Below are 15,612 nucleotides of genomic sequence, written 5' to 3'. Positions count from 1 at the left end.
AGGGCTACTCTCAAACTAAAGTGATATAAATTAGAAACTGCACATACTCTTATTGAGAAAGGGTACTTCTATTTATAACCACTTCTACCACCACAGACACATGGAAGGTTTACCTACTCTAGTTATATAGATATTCCAACATTCTTATTATAGTAGATTGGAAAATACATCATACAACATCTATACAGCTTTTGATATGATCAAATTTCTTTATTAAAACTTTAGGACATTTTGTATTGTTTAATCACTTTAAATGTTTGGAGGTATTTTTTTTCTACTACTACTGCATAAGACCTGAAATATGTGGCAAAGTGTGGCAAAATCTGTATGGAAATGAATTTCCTGTCTGATGCCTATAAGGCCTAAGACAATCGGCATCTTCCAAAAGTAGAAACAATGAAACAAAAAGAGAAGAGTAACTAAATGGAGAATAATCAATGCAAATCCAGAGTATAGGAAGTCCAGATGGCTCCTCCCGTAGGTATATACATGAGTTTAATTTGAGAGCATAGTTCAAAATTAGATGGTACATTATACTGGGGCTGAATGAGTAACATACGTGGATGGTCCTTCATTGCCCTGCCTCTAGCCATGCCGACCCTTCCTGTAGCTATGCCTCAACCCATTTTGAATTTGTGATATGTTGGGGTCTAATGAGGGAAGTATGAGGAGGGATCAGGAAAAAAATAGAAAACAAAAGGTTAGGAAAACTTAACATGGTTCAGACAAAGCCTTATTAATAGACCAAATACGAATCTATTGAAAAAAATCATTTTAGAATTATAGCAGTATGAAAATGTTAAGTAAACCCTAACATTTTAAAGAGTAAGACTTTATCAGAGAGCAAAGACCTAGGTTATGCTATGAACATATTAACCATTCACCATATTGAAGTGATGCACTGTAGGGCTTTATTGAGTAAGTGAGCTCCTGAATTAATTCTTCTTATTGTCTGCACATATGTCTTTTTCATATGTCATCAGTGTTGGCACTAACTGTCTTTTGAAAAGCATGTTCAGGGAACTGTAACTTCTGCGGCAGATGCTGAGAACACTTTGTAATAGTAAAAATGTGTTATTGCTCTGAAACCATTGTTTCCCATTTCTTATAAAGAATCATGACCTTTCTGTCTACCTCTCGGCAAGATAATCTGGGCACATACAACAGAAGAACAGCAGGAACTACGTTCTTATATGTCTGCATTCCTATTATTGCCTGGACTAAATGACAGTCTTTTTTTTCTATTTGTGTGAGTTCTTTTTGTAGCAGTCTACTTTTACAGATCCTTTTTTTTTCTTTTACTACCATTTCCTTCCTTTTATGAGAGACAGCAGGAGGTCACCTTTTCAACCTCTTATTACGGTGTGGCAATTAGAGTGTTATAACGGGACAGAGGTTTCTTAATGTGCATTTTGCTGAAAAACCAAAGATGCTTGCTCCTCAACGCCAAAGAAAGATGACTTTTGGCATTTGATTATTAAAAGAGGTCATAATCCAGGGACAACACTTGTCCGTAAACAATAGTCATATTTATGAGTTCAAAAGAAGCATTGTACATACACTATTAGGATAGAATGGCTAATATATTGTCCATGGTACAGAACACCGTCCTCACCCCAAGCTTAAATCCATAAGACATGGCTGGTTTAACTCAAATTGCATGCTTAGAATTCATAAGAATTTTCCGTGGACAGGAAAACATTCATCCTCATTTCGTTTGGAAAGGCTGGCATATTGTTGTTATTTTCTCACTGTACAGCGTGACTGGTCACAATGGATTGGCTTGCTCCAATCTACTTTTGTCCGATGTAGGTTTTAGCAACCAAACACACCGTGCTATATCAAAATAAATTACACTGAGGGGCACATCTGTAAAGCACTGTTCAATCTAAAACTCTGATTATGGTGCTTGGTTGACTGTATTATTCTAGATTCTGCCATATAACGTAATTTTTCCTATTTACTGTTCCTTGGTTTTTGACATGCTATATTCTATTCTATATTCTATAGGTTGGTGCTCATAAATTTCAGTACAGTGAATACCGTGAGAGTGTAAGTTAGGCTTGAGGAAGTGAGATAAGGGCATGAATTTATAAAAATTCATTTACAAATGTTTTTCTTTAAGCTTATGTATTGTTACAAGCTCAACGGTTAATGCAAAAGTGGGAAGGCTCTTCTTGTAACTGGGCAGAAAATCTGTTTTATACATAAATGCATTCATTTGGCTCAATGAGGATTAGTTATTCAATTAGAATTAACTTTGTTACTAGGAAATGGACCTATCGAGTATACAATTATTGAATGTGAGCTCATTTTTTCAGTCACCTGGAAACTAATTAGCAAAATATAATCACATACTTGCTGTCTGGTAAACATACAAGTCCCCAAGGACCAAATGACTTGAATCGTGAATCACTAGCCACTGCTTATATGTAATTATCATATAAATGAGATGCTTTTCATTGGCCTATGATACCCTAATTCTCATCAGAGTCAACAGGATATGATACAGTTTACACATAACCGGGAGGATTGCTAGATTCTGAATGTCAAACAAATCCAGAAGAAACGTGTTTAAATACAAAAGTGTGGAGGTTAAACACCCATAAGTCAATAGTTTTCTCTGTGCTATGCATGGTCCCAGAGTGGTGTCATAGGGTTTAAAGTGTACACTGTTGCTTTTGTAGTCATAAGGGAGAATGTGAGGCAGAACAAGTGAATAATTTGAATACTGCCTGGGGACAAAGCAATGCCTAGGGAAATCTACTTTGCTTATATGATAATAGGAATTAAATAACTTCCTATTTAGCTTTAGAAAAGGTAGGGGTACTAATTACAGCTGTCAATAATGTTCCCCCTCACTCCATGCACAGGGTACAAATTAGATGAAATTGTTGAAGCAGAAAAAAAAAATTGAAACCATCACAAAGTATTTGTACTGTCACACTGTATCCCAGGGAATGTGAGACTGTGCATCTGCACGTTGTAGGCAATGCATAATAAAGTCAATGCTAGGGGAGAATCTAATAGAGAAAATAGGTACAATAAACTTACCTTGCTCGAGTCTGAGAATTCTTCCATCTTCCGTGTAAGATGGGATTCAAATAAAAGAGTTAAAATCCAGCTAAAGTTGCTGTGCTTAAGGATGAAGCAGCTCAGTTCCCATAGTCTACAAGCTACTGGGCAGTAAAACCTAACAACACAATTTAAACACTGTTGCTTACTTAACTGTTAGAGAGCAGTATTTTGTTAAGGTGTGGCTGCCTTACAAAAGGCTTTGCAAGCTTACACATGGACTGTAGTACATGTTAAACAAACTAAACAAGGGCTTGCTTTGCTAGATGTAGATTTATAAAAAACAACGAAATTAATAGTAATAAAAGAACAAAATCACAAACAGACTTTTTATAATAATATATTACAGCTTCCAACTGCCTGCAATAAAAATGATGTGCTTTAAAATAATAAAAATTGAGAAAAAAGGATTTTGATCCATTTCTAATCTAACTTGAATATATTCTAAGATACATAAAACATTTTTGCAACATGGAATATAATTAAATAATTGGAAACCTAAAAAGTACAAAATATAAAATAAATTGTACTTTCATACAAGTACATTTTGTTTTTTGTTTTTATTTTTTAAGCTGGTTTATTGTAACATTGAATCTATAATGGTAGTGTTATAAATAGTGTGACATTCCTTGTGTAACATAACCTTGGAAACACTGTCTTTGTGGCCACTGTGAACACAGTCAAAGTCCAGGGTTTTTATGTGCGCACAATCAATTCACAATACAAATTTCCTCATCAAGAAGTAGAAGTACCTTACCTTGCACTATAAAAGAAAGATACTCGGCTTTTATACTGTTGCATTCCAAGATGGGTGTAGCTGTACATAAAATACCAATTATACTGTAGGACAATTTATTTCTAAATCACTCTTTATTAAATGTTTCTCGTTAATGGTATAAAAAAGAAAACGTGGGAATACATAACAGAGATTGTAAAATGAGACAATACCCTAATATTCAACAAGTAGCCCAAATACAGCCAGCAATCAAATGATACAGTCAGAGGGCTTCCTTGGGTCCCCAGAACTGTGGCTGTGGCACACACTAAGGTATTTCAATGAAAGCACACAATATTCCTAGGTATAAAACCCCTAATAAGTTATGTAACCAGTCCGGCACTAGGCAACAATTCAAACCTGTTACTACTTATGTATTTTTCTTATATGATGAAAACAGAATCTTTGAGATTTTGAGAGAATTCTACACATCTACTATTATCATTGGTTTACTTGCTTATGTATCATCTTCTGGCCAATACTACAGAACACAGCATTCTACGAATAATGTAATCAAAATGCAATACTATAGAATAGAAAGTCTGCCAGTTTAATCATTGTTGATAAGAATATTTACTGTATGCTAGTTACTAAAAAAAAAAGAGAGCATACAGCACCTAGGCCCAGAAACGTAGTAAGATATAGTAAATGATTTTCCATAATGTAACCCCCTTCTGTTTCAGGAAAATTACCTTTTTAATTTGATGATATGTGGATATTTTCAAAACCAGGCAGATTAAGTAGAAATCCACACTAATCTTCAAGAGGGAATTTTCCTGAGGCAATGGTAATGGCTGGATAACTTGTACCATGAATAAAATTATATAATTTGAATTAAATAATAAATATTTCTCTGACATGTTGGAAGGAAGGTCTACTAAAACATATTAATCATAAATTCACTAAGCAGCAACATAGCAGACGCATATTAAACAGAATGAGAATAACAAGCACAATCAACGCCTAGTATTTTCCATTTGTATGCCCTATATTTGCAGTGCAAGTGTACTACTAGTCGGACAACAATCTGAGTTATGTGTAAAGAGGGTTACATAAACTAGGTGTTGTAGAAATTGTATCCCAAGCATTAATGGAAAAGTAATTTAAATGAAAATTGTAGCCATTATAATTGTAACATATTTGTGTGTTATGTTTGTCAATTAGTGTTGCTGTTTTGGAGATATTTGGTATTAAAATAAATCATATGGAAGTTGACATTGGTGGCAGCCTGTGGCAGATCTGACATTTTCTTATCAATTGTCCATTTTGTCACGATTGTGGGTACTGGGTCAGGCTGGAGTCTCTGTGCAAGGACCCTGGTACTCGCATTAATGGCAGAATCTTCCTGTCATCTAAAGCTCTTTCAGTCCTTGTGCAATAAGTTCTGCTCACTTCATGCTGCTTTTCAGTGAGCTGAAACTATTGAGGTCTATGATCTTCCCTCTATTTAGCCCACCTTGACTCCGCCTCTGTTTAGCCCATCAGTCACCTGTTATGGTTTCCTGTGTATATGGTGTTTAACCTCAGCCTGAACTTGGAACTCCTTTGCTTTATGCTTTTGAACCTTACTCTAGCCCTCTTGTGTAAGTCTGCTAGTTCCCCAGCCTGCTGCTGTCTGCCAGTTCCCCAGTTGATTGACCAGTTGAAACTTGCAGACAGATGGTGCCCAAACACAGAGCTAAAGCTGCAGTAGACAGCCATCTTCAACCTAAGACATCAGCCTTCATTACACAAGCTCAGTGTCCTGAAGAAGCATCTGTCCCTGTGCAGAAACTCCAATCAGACCCGGTACCCACAGTCATGACACATCCTGTTCTCTCCCTTCTCCAAGAACCAACCACTCATCCCAAAAGTCTATCTGAACCAATCAACGAAAATCATCAATTAAACAGTATGTGACATATACCATAACAGGGAAGATTATATAGACCCTTTTTTTTTAAGTGGGTTTTGGGAAAAATGAGATTTGCTTTAAGGATCACCATTCACTCCCACAATTTCTCCACTATTAATGTTTAGCATAAGAAGATATGATATAAAGATGTTCCTTGATGTTCCATTGTTATTGTTGGAGTAATAGAGAACAATCAGTATTGTAATTCACATTTCTGTCCTGAAAATATGAAAATAACAGGTAATACAGAGATTTTCTTTTTGATTATCGATAGTTCAAAATGTGATCACTTCCCAGATATCTTGTTATTTATGATGCCATGTGTACTAGAAATATGATTATATGGATATGCCAATTGGGGAAGAAAGGAAAAAATTCAGCATGTCTGACTTTACTAGAATTACGGCCAAATAAAAAAGGTTGGAATAAAAAACAGTTATTTTTGGAATTTAGGAGGAAATGATTACTAAATTTTTAGTAGGCTTTTATTGGTTAGCAAATTGCAGTCATAAATAGAAGTAAGTTGCAGGATAGTTTTAAGGCCCTATAATATACTATTTCAAATTAACTATATGACATACACTCACTCAACTAACTTAACAAAATCAGCCGTTGACAGTCTGTAAAATGTATAAATGAATTACTATAAAAACAGCCTTTTGTGCACAAAACTGTTTCATTTTTGTAATGCTAAAATTTAAGTTCAAATTGTTAAATTTCACTAGATCTAGAAAAACAAAACTGTACATCATAATACTTTTATGCCCTGCTGCCTCATATAATACATCTAATTGGAGTTCATAAACTATTGCAGAAATATGGATTAATTATATCATTCTTTTGGATATGACTATTAAAAAAATACCTGTTCAATTTAGATTCTAAAAATAACCAATATGGTAAGTTTTTTTTTTTATATTGCTGCTGCTAATATTTTACATTCTGGTAATTAATATATAAGGTGGACAACCAGAACTGGATGAACCTTTTATAGAACGTTTTGTGTCTAGGAAAAAACCCCAGCTGTTTCAAAGGTTTAGAAATGCCCTGTTAGACAAATTGAGTATCTATGAATAGTTTCCCTGAGCAATTAAAGGGGTCTGATGAAATGTACTAATATCAGCATTTTAGAGACACTTTCCACTAGATTTCAATATATATTGGCTCACTTTAATCTGTTACTGTGGAAACACTCAGGGTAACATGTTATGCCTATTTAAGAAAGCGGCAGTGTGGTTTCCCTTTAAAAAAGTACAGCCATTGACAACTTTGCTTAAACGTATCATGTACATACCACATGTTGTTGCATAGACAACCAAAACATACAACATTTGAAGTAATTTGGTTTGGTGTAACTCAACAATATTTTACTGCTCTTGGCAAATTTAAACATGCCTATTCCCTACAAACTGAGAGTTCTGCACTGAAATGCTGTTGACTCTCTGTCAATTTACACGACTTATCACCATTTCACTACAGCAACTGGAACAGCAACGCATGTGTTCCCAAAGAGTGGAGTTGCTTATTGAGTTCAACACCACTCCACTTATTTTTGACAGTTTTTGATTGAATAGAACTGTCCTGTCTGTTGTGTTGATTGTGAACATGGGAAGACGAATAGGAAGTACAACTGGTTATCAAGTTGGACAAATCCATTAACTTATATAAAGTAGTTATGGGTCAACATTCCTTCTCCTGATGAAATTTACTTAGTCAAAGTAGAAGTCCTTCATAAAACCACCTAACATATTGACTGTAAACCTGACGACTGAGATTTCTGTGAATAGATTAAATGCTGTTCTTTTCATAGAACGGCAATGTTGCCAGTCAAGTCAACTTAAGTTGATTCAAACTGTAGTTTAGAAGGTGATCAAATTCATTTAGTGAGTAGATGAGTTGGTGTTTTTAGACATCTCAATTGTTTTGAGCTCAGCAATTCACTGTACTGTTAATTGAGTCTATTGACATGAACATGACATGGATATGAAGTTTTTCAGGCTTCCCTGAAGATAAAAAGCATCTGTTGATGACCTGGAGCTATGCACGGACCAGCATCCCAGACAGCACAGTTTATTTATGTGGTCAGTCTCTTTAACTATTAGGTACATAAAGATGGAAATTCATACAGTAACATAGAGCGTTCCAATTAAGGTTATCAGAAAGTATATAAGTGAGAAAGTATACAAGTGAGAAAGATGATATATAACAGTATAAGGGATGTGGCAAAATAGAAATCTAGTGACACCTATTCCCATTTTTACATAGGTAAAAATAGGAATAGGAGAGATAATTAGAAAATACTGGTAAATAAGACTAGAGAATTTAAAAGCACAGATAAAAGATTATGAGAGTTTAGGGGGTATGTGGAAGAGGGGCAATTTGTTGATGTAAAAAATGGAATAGAGATTAAAGATGAAGATAAACACAAAAGGTTTAATGCATATAAAAACATTAAAAAAGAGTTTACAGAAATTATTGCATGTCATATCCCATAGTATATACCAGCTGAAAAGGACACACCCTGTATAAAAAAAAATAACTGCATTTATTCTTGTGTTTAAATCTTACATGTCAAGATAAACTTTCACTGGAGTGTTTGTCATATATAAAAGACAATCCTCCACAAGACTGACAAGCATTTTGAATTATGAATGTTCAATGCTCCATGTCAAATTCACTGTATACCATTTAGCAACAAATGACTCATAAAAGTGAGCAAGCCAGAATGAAATTGGTGTTTTGTGCCCTACTTGGTAGTATTGCAAAAGATGTAGAATGTTAACCATTGAAATGGTATACAAGTACAACTTCTAAACAGTGAAATAACATCTGACTTAGTATTAGTATGCATGTGGATTAGAAAATATTAGACAATAGTAAAATGAAGAGAAAAGCGTTTCACAGGAAAGATTCTATGGATACATAAGATTTTACTGTTGCTCTCAAGACCCCTTTATCTGTCTTTGATTTTCTGGACCATCAGCCATGGCTAAATCAGGTGGTCTTATACCTATTTTTAAAATTCAGTTTACATTGAAATATTCCATAAGCTAACTTGTATATATATATATATATATATATATATATATATATATATATCATATATATGTTTACATATATACATATATATATATATTTATACAGTATATATATGTGTGTATATTAATACTTATATATATATATATATATATTTGACAAGTGTAAACGGGCCAAAGACAATTCAAACAAATTTTTCAGTGTTCATTTAAATATGACGGCACTTGTGGTGATGTCCTCTCCCTCGATTGGAGGATCAGGGAGAGGATGTCACCGCAATCTCTACCATACTGTCCCCAGTTCAAGTGAGGGCACTGGGTGTAGGTAGACACTGCAACATATCCAGCCCCACCATACAGGACAAACTGAACCCCCCTCATATTAGAAACATGAACAAGAATTGATCCACCAGAGTAAAGAAAAGGCATTGAGGAACAGCGCAGGGCACAAGCAGGACTTGCCAAGTACTATCAAACTCAGTTTGCATTTACTTCCTTATTTTATCACCCCAAAGAGAATAGTTGGTAAGTGGAAATTTGAGAATATTTCACATGGAAAAGGTAATGATATATTAAAGCAAATACTATACTTTTAATTCGTGTAACATAACAAAATTAGTAGTTTTTTTATTAAGACTTCTGAGATATCCATAACCATTATGCAAGGGAGGCTGCAGTTTTCCAGAAGCCAGTCTGTCTGATGACCCAAATCTGATTGATTCTTTGCAGACATCATAAAGTCAATCATGGCAATTGTAGTTTAACTGGTGTAGAGTACCTGATGTATAAATCATTTTACCCTGCACTTTAGAGGGTGTAGCATGATTTGCAGTACCTATAATTTAATCTGGAGACTAATTATGCAAAACTAAATGTCAAATGGCAATTTGCGCCAGTTTTGTTTGGATACCATCAGAGACATGAAAATAGTTACCTGTTTTGAATTTGATGTTTAGTAATGGAGTGAGGATAAAATTAATAGACACCAGGTGAAGAAACATTTTATTTTTCTAAGATTTTTCTTTGGCTTTTTGGTGCCACTTTTAAGACATCAGATACTGGAAATTCCAGTTCACTGCAAAATTCATGAACATCTGGTAAGTGATTGAACAAGTATGACGGGAACTGAGTACTAACACTAGTACCTTCCCCAAAGTAAACCAATTGGTCCTTATGATCAAAGAACACGATACAGTAGCACATGAATAGTGGTTTAAGATTTCAGCTTAGCTGCCGTTCTTCATATTTTGTAATGACATATGCATTCTAAAACAGTAGTTTTCAGTTATTTTGTTTCTGTGGCTACCAATATTTTCACAGCCATGTCCTGTGACATGATCACTGCCCAATATTACGTGGTCCCGTAATTAAAGTGTGACTGCTCACACACTGTGCAAGCAACTATAAAGAATATGGGCAAGGCAAGGGTGTGATTGATAGGCTGAAGTACAAAAGAGTTATTATGTTTTTGTATGCATGTGTATATGGAGTATGCATTAGTAAGTATGCGATTCACTGGGGAGGGGGCACTTGGCTTTACCTGCCCACCAGGCAAGAAGGTGGCAGCCCTCCCCTAGTGATAAAACTGCAAATGCTTTGTTTAAAAAATATGATCAATACTTAAATGTCACTTGAATAAGTGTCCACGTACAATATTATGAAGAAGTCTAGTATAAGGTGATGTGTCACCATAGCAACTAACGACTGTTTCTACTAACTGCTCCACTTTTACCAATGTGCACCCTTTATACATAACTTGCATTAGGGTAATATATTTAGTCACTGTTTTACATAACAAAAAGGAAAAAGCTACTTATATTTTAGTAGACAAAATACTATAAAATGTGTCCCAAACAGCTACCTGCAAAACTATGAAACATACTATGCAATGTTTCTTATTGGAGTGCAAAATTTACAAAAAAAACACATTAAAGGTTTTTATTGAGAGACTAAAAAAATAAGAATAAAAAGGATTTGAAAGCAACGAAATACTGAATTTTATTTACTTTGTGCATTGCGATGGCAACACCAAGATGAGAGGATGAAAAGCAGATTTAGCTAGCAGGTTTAAGTATAAACATAATAAAACCCGTAGACCATGAGACAAGGACAAGCCATAATTTTTATAAAATGCCAGGTACAGTTGTTAAACTATCCTCTGTGAGAAGGGAAGGACACTTCGGCACTAGCATAAAAATCATATTATAGGTGTCTGCTGCCGTCAAGACATTTTCCTTAAATTATAAATATAACCCATTGCATTCTAGAATGGATTAAGTACGCATTATGTCAATGTCTGCACACCTACACCTGCCACACATACTGAGTTAAATCCATCTAAAGCTAACTATAGTTAGCTATAAAGGTAAAACGACTGCCACATCACCCAAGACTTTGTATTACCTTTCGATAAAGCTAAAAATAAAATTGGGAAAATGCATTTTGCAGATATTAGATTATTCTGATCTTCGCTGAATACACTAATGATTGGAAAACATGATTATTTTTACAGGACAAGGGTCCTTGTAGCCCTCCAAATGAGTAGTCATGTACTTTCCATCTCTTTTCATTACATAAGATTGCTGAGGGGAATAGGAGTTGTAGGAGTTTTGTTTAACAAAAACGTGTTGGCCCCAGAATGGCTCTTACATACTAATATCTCTTTTGTCTGGTGAATCAGGTTACTATAATAATCACTAAGAGACTTACAAAGTCAGAAAAACAAAGATGCAGATGGTTAAACTAGAGTATATTAATATGCCTTCCCTCAAAATAGATATACTGTTATATAAAGATACCAGAAAAAAATATTACCTGGCTACATCATTTCATTATAACCATATCACAACTGGCAATACATGACATTTCACAAAATGTCACTTCTAGGAGTTCACTAAATTGGTGTTTTTTGGGTGTGCAGATTTTCAGAATGTCTCCATATAAATGAGAAATACATAACACATTACACACAATTATTCAGTTAATTATGTTCCACAGAAATTGTCATCCATTTACGTTTTTATTTTCTATGTTTTATGAAAGTCTACCAGTATTTGTATGCCTGGTGGTAATGGCCATATCACCATGTCTGAATTCAGGAAATGTTAATGAACAATAAGCATTTGTCCATGGGACCCAACCCAGATTTGGTTCCAGAGATCCATCTCTATGTATTAGAACAATCTAGGGTTTGGTACTTCACTTTTAGATCAGATGAAAGTTGTTCATTTGCAACTTAACACCAAATTAGGTTAATCATATCATGAGCTTGTGGGTTCTTCTTAAAGGGGATGCTAACAATGTGTAAAACATACATGGTTGAATATACAAATGTTTCACCTCACCTTACATTTTAGTGAATAAACCCAAATTATTTCAAGAAGAGGCTAATATCTGAAAATGCCCCATAAAGTCACTTTTCTCACTCAGAGGCCACTTTTGTAAATTTGATATTTATTATTTAATGTGATATTTTCTTCCTAATAGAAAGTTTCATCTAAAATTCTGATAACAAAATGCTAACAAGTGACACCTAGATAAGTGTTGCCCTATACATTGCTATCAAAGTAATAATCTATAGAATATTTGATAACTGAAATAATTTGTTTTTGCAGGTGACTTTACTCTGTATTGTTATATACCAACGTTGGTTTTTTTTTGTCTTTTAAAATATCTACATTAAATAAATTTGAAAAAAAAAATTATTGGCAGAACCATAGGTATCCATCACATATTAATTATAAGTCAGCCATTTCCTTTTTCATGGTAACATGGCCTTTAGAGTGTTATATACTGTAACTTCATAATGATTACCTTTGGATATATATATATCCCTTTGAAAGCAACATCTTCACAAGTGTTGCAATGGAAGAAACCTTTTGGGAAAATAAAATGGCCGACCTCACATCCTAGTCTCTGTAATGTGACTACTACATATCTCCAAATGTTTATTTCATTTTGTAAACCATCACTTATATGAAAAACAGCTTTATTGACAACTTATTAACAAAGATGTGTAATGTGTTTAAAGAAAAGCCTTTAAGTCAGTTTATAGAGTTTATAGCTAATGGATTTTGTTTGGAGCTACAATCTTCATAAATATTTTTATATACGTCATTGTTCACTGTGTCTTTTCTTAACAGTAACAATTTGCCACATTCTTATAACAGCCACAAATCTTTGGTTTCAAACCATAAATTACTGTGAAAATACTTTGAAGAAAAAAGCAGGACCCTATGTAAAAATATGTTATCTCTTGGAGACCAGGTTCGCTCACTTGAATGATTAGTTGTACTGGATTAGTTGTACTAGATTGCAAGAAGGACTTAGCTGACCCTTACTTAATCATCTACTTTTTACTGTTTGTTGACTCAACCTAAAGAATAAAAACCATATTGTAAGAACAAATGAATTACTATCTTTACTTTACTGCCTTTAAAGTGACTCTCTCACATCAACAACATAAATAATCAAATATTTAGGTCTCAACACAATTTCCTTCCCCCGAGAAGTCATACCACTGAGCTTCTAACTTAGATTCTTAGAGCAATTTAAAGTTGAAACACCTGTGTATTCACTGAGTTTCTTAGAAGAAACAAACACATCTTCCACAAACAAGTCTGTATTTCCCTATCTGAGTATCCTCGGAAGAATAACTCCAGATCCAAAATGCTAACCAAGTACAAAGTCCAAGAAAGTATTCTGCAACCCAGTGTCATTTGCTTTGAAACAAGACAACGTTTCCACTAATTATATTTATACAATTCTCAAATCATAGATGCGATTATGGTAATATTTTTTTTTTTTTAGTATAAGTGTTTTTGGTCTTGTTTCTGTTCACCATGGATAAAATGCTTCAGCTGAAACTTAGGAAAAGGAGATGTTCCATGCCTTTTGACATTAAGGCATTTTTTTTTAGTTAGATCAACTTAACTGCTCCTTGTGGAATATTATTCTTCTGAGTGATTATAGTCTACAGAAGAATCGCTCAATTAACATTACAACAATATGCACATTCCTACTCCTTCTCCAACCAGATATTAAAAATTCAAGCCAATAATAGCATCTGATGCTCGAAAGGAAAGGTTAAACACAGACAGCATTGCCATAAAATTGCCTGCAGATGATTATTGCATCTTTTCAGATGAACTAAACAATCTGTCATGCTCTCTTGCTAATATAAATGTTCAAAGCTTTGTTACATTAATGATAATGGCATAGACGAAAATGTATATATATGTATATATAGGTACATAAAAGATTTCTTGCCTGGAATGTGACCTTTTCCAGTGTATCCCAGCAGCAGACACGGTGGATCCTAATTACTGCTCAATATACTTTGCCTCCATGAACATTATTAAATAAAAGTAAAGGACGCGTACACTCAACACATCTGATATAAAGGGGATAAGATTTTTGACTGTAGCCATGTAGATGGTTTTAAAAAGGCAAAATGCCAGTCATGAGATCTTATCAGACTATTGGTAAAATACTGACAGCAGCATTACAGCTAATCAATAAACAATGCAAACAGCTGACAAAGAAAGATAAAAATAAAGGCTTTCATTAGTTTGCAGTTTGAGGATCTTTTGTCATGAAATTGTGCTGTTCAACTGAATTGCACTTAGCATTGTTCCATGAACATTCTCGCTTGTGAGTCTATGACAAAGCCTGACGTTAAATGGTAATAGATCTTTGATGTATTAGAGGCTATTTAAAGGAGGAAAATCACTACTGTAAAGGAAGAAAATTATTACACTGCCATATTTCTAACACCAAATCTTTCTATGTCTATTACAAACATAATACAATCGCTCAATTCTTCAGCAAAGAACGAATAAATAAATAGCGACTTCTGAAAAGAATATAGCTATTTTAAGTACCAACAAGCATGATGTACTAGGTAGGGTAAAATACTAGGTAAAATAAATGAAAAATGAGATATCCGACAGTGATTGATTAAAAGTAATATTACGAAGTGTTTACTGAGCCTTAGAGTAAGGACTTAAGTGCCTACCAGCAGCCATATCTATGCTACCATACCATAACATCATTTTTTATGGACCGGCCCTTTGAGAAGACCTTTACACAGCTCTTGGCAGCATGGCAACCATGCAGAACGTATACAACATTTGTGTTTTTACATTGAAGTCTATATATATATATATATATATAGACTTTAAATAGAATGTACAATACTGTGCAAAAGTTGTAGGCAGTTGTGAAAATGCTGTTAAGTAAGAATGATTTCAAAAATATGCATGTTAATAGTTTATTTTTATAACTTAACAAACAGAAGAAAGATCTAAATCTTGTTAATATTTGGTGTGATCATCCTTTGCCTTCAATTGCCTGGCGCATCAGTTCTTCTAGGTACACTTAGTTTTTAAGGAACTCAGCTGGTAGGTTATTCAAAACATCTTGGAGTACTAACCACAGTTCTTCTGTGGATTTAGGCAGCCTCAGTTGCTTCTCCTTCTTCATGTAATGCCAGACTTGATGATGTTGAGATCAGTGGGGTAGATACCATTGCTTCCAGGACTTTTTTTTTACTCTGAAGATAGTTCTTAATGACTTTGCTGTATGTTTGGGGTCATCATCATGCTGTGGAATAAATTTGAGGTCAATTAGCTGCCTCTCTGATGGAATTGCATGATTGTTTCCATGTCAGAAGAATTTCTTTTTGGCCGCAAGTCTCCTATGAAGATGACTTCTGACCAAAATTCTCTGGACAGTAGATGACTGTAGCAGGCTTTCTCTGTTTTCTGCCAATGCTGCACTGATGGCACTGCTGGACATCTTCCAGTTTTCCAATAAGTTTTCTTGGCCGACAA

The 15,612-nt window shown here is 34.4% G+C and overlaps 1 protein-coding gene across 1 annotated transcript in view; it reads right to left on the bottom strand.

The window, feature by feature from the left end:
- LOC128492590 (dynein axonemal heavy chain 3-like) overlaps nt 1-3,190 on the bottom strand; it is a 428,956-nt gene extending 425,766 nt beyond the window's left edge. Inside the window, exon 1 of the mRNA XM_053465187.1 lies at nt 3,055-3,190. Coding sequence (XP_053321162.1) covers nt 3,055-3,081 — 27 coding nt within the window. The 5' untranslated portion in view covers nt 3,082-3,190. The remainder of the gene's footprint in view (nt 1-3,054) is intronic.
- Nucleotides 3,191-15,612: the final 12,422 nt, after the last annotated feature.

This window comes from Spea bombifrons, chromosome 4 (genome assembly GCF_027358695.1).
Source record: "Spea bombifrons isolate aSpeBom1 chromosome 4, aSpeBom1.2.pri, whole genome shotgun sequence".
NCBI classification, from domain to species: domain Eukaryota; kingdom Metazoa; phylum Chordata; class Amphibia; order Anura; family Pelobatidae; genus Spea; species Spea bombifrons.
Note: the sequence above shows the minus strand (reverse complement) of the source record. Positions and strands in the feature narration are given on the sequence as shown.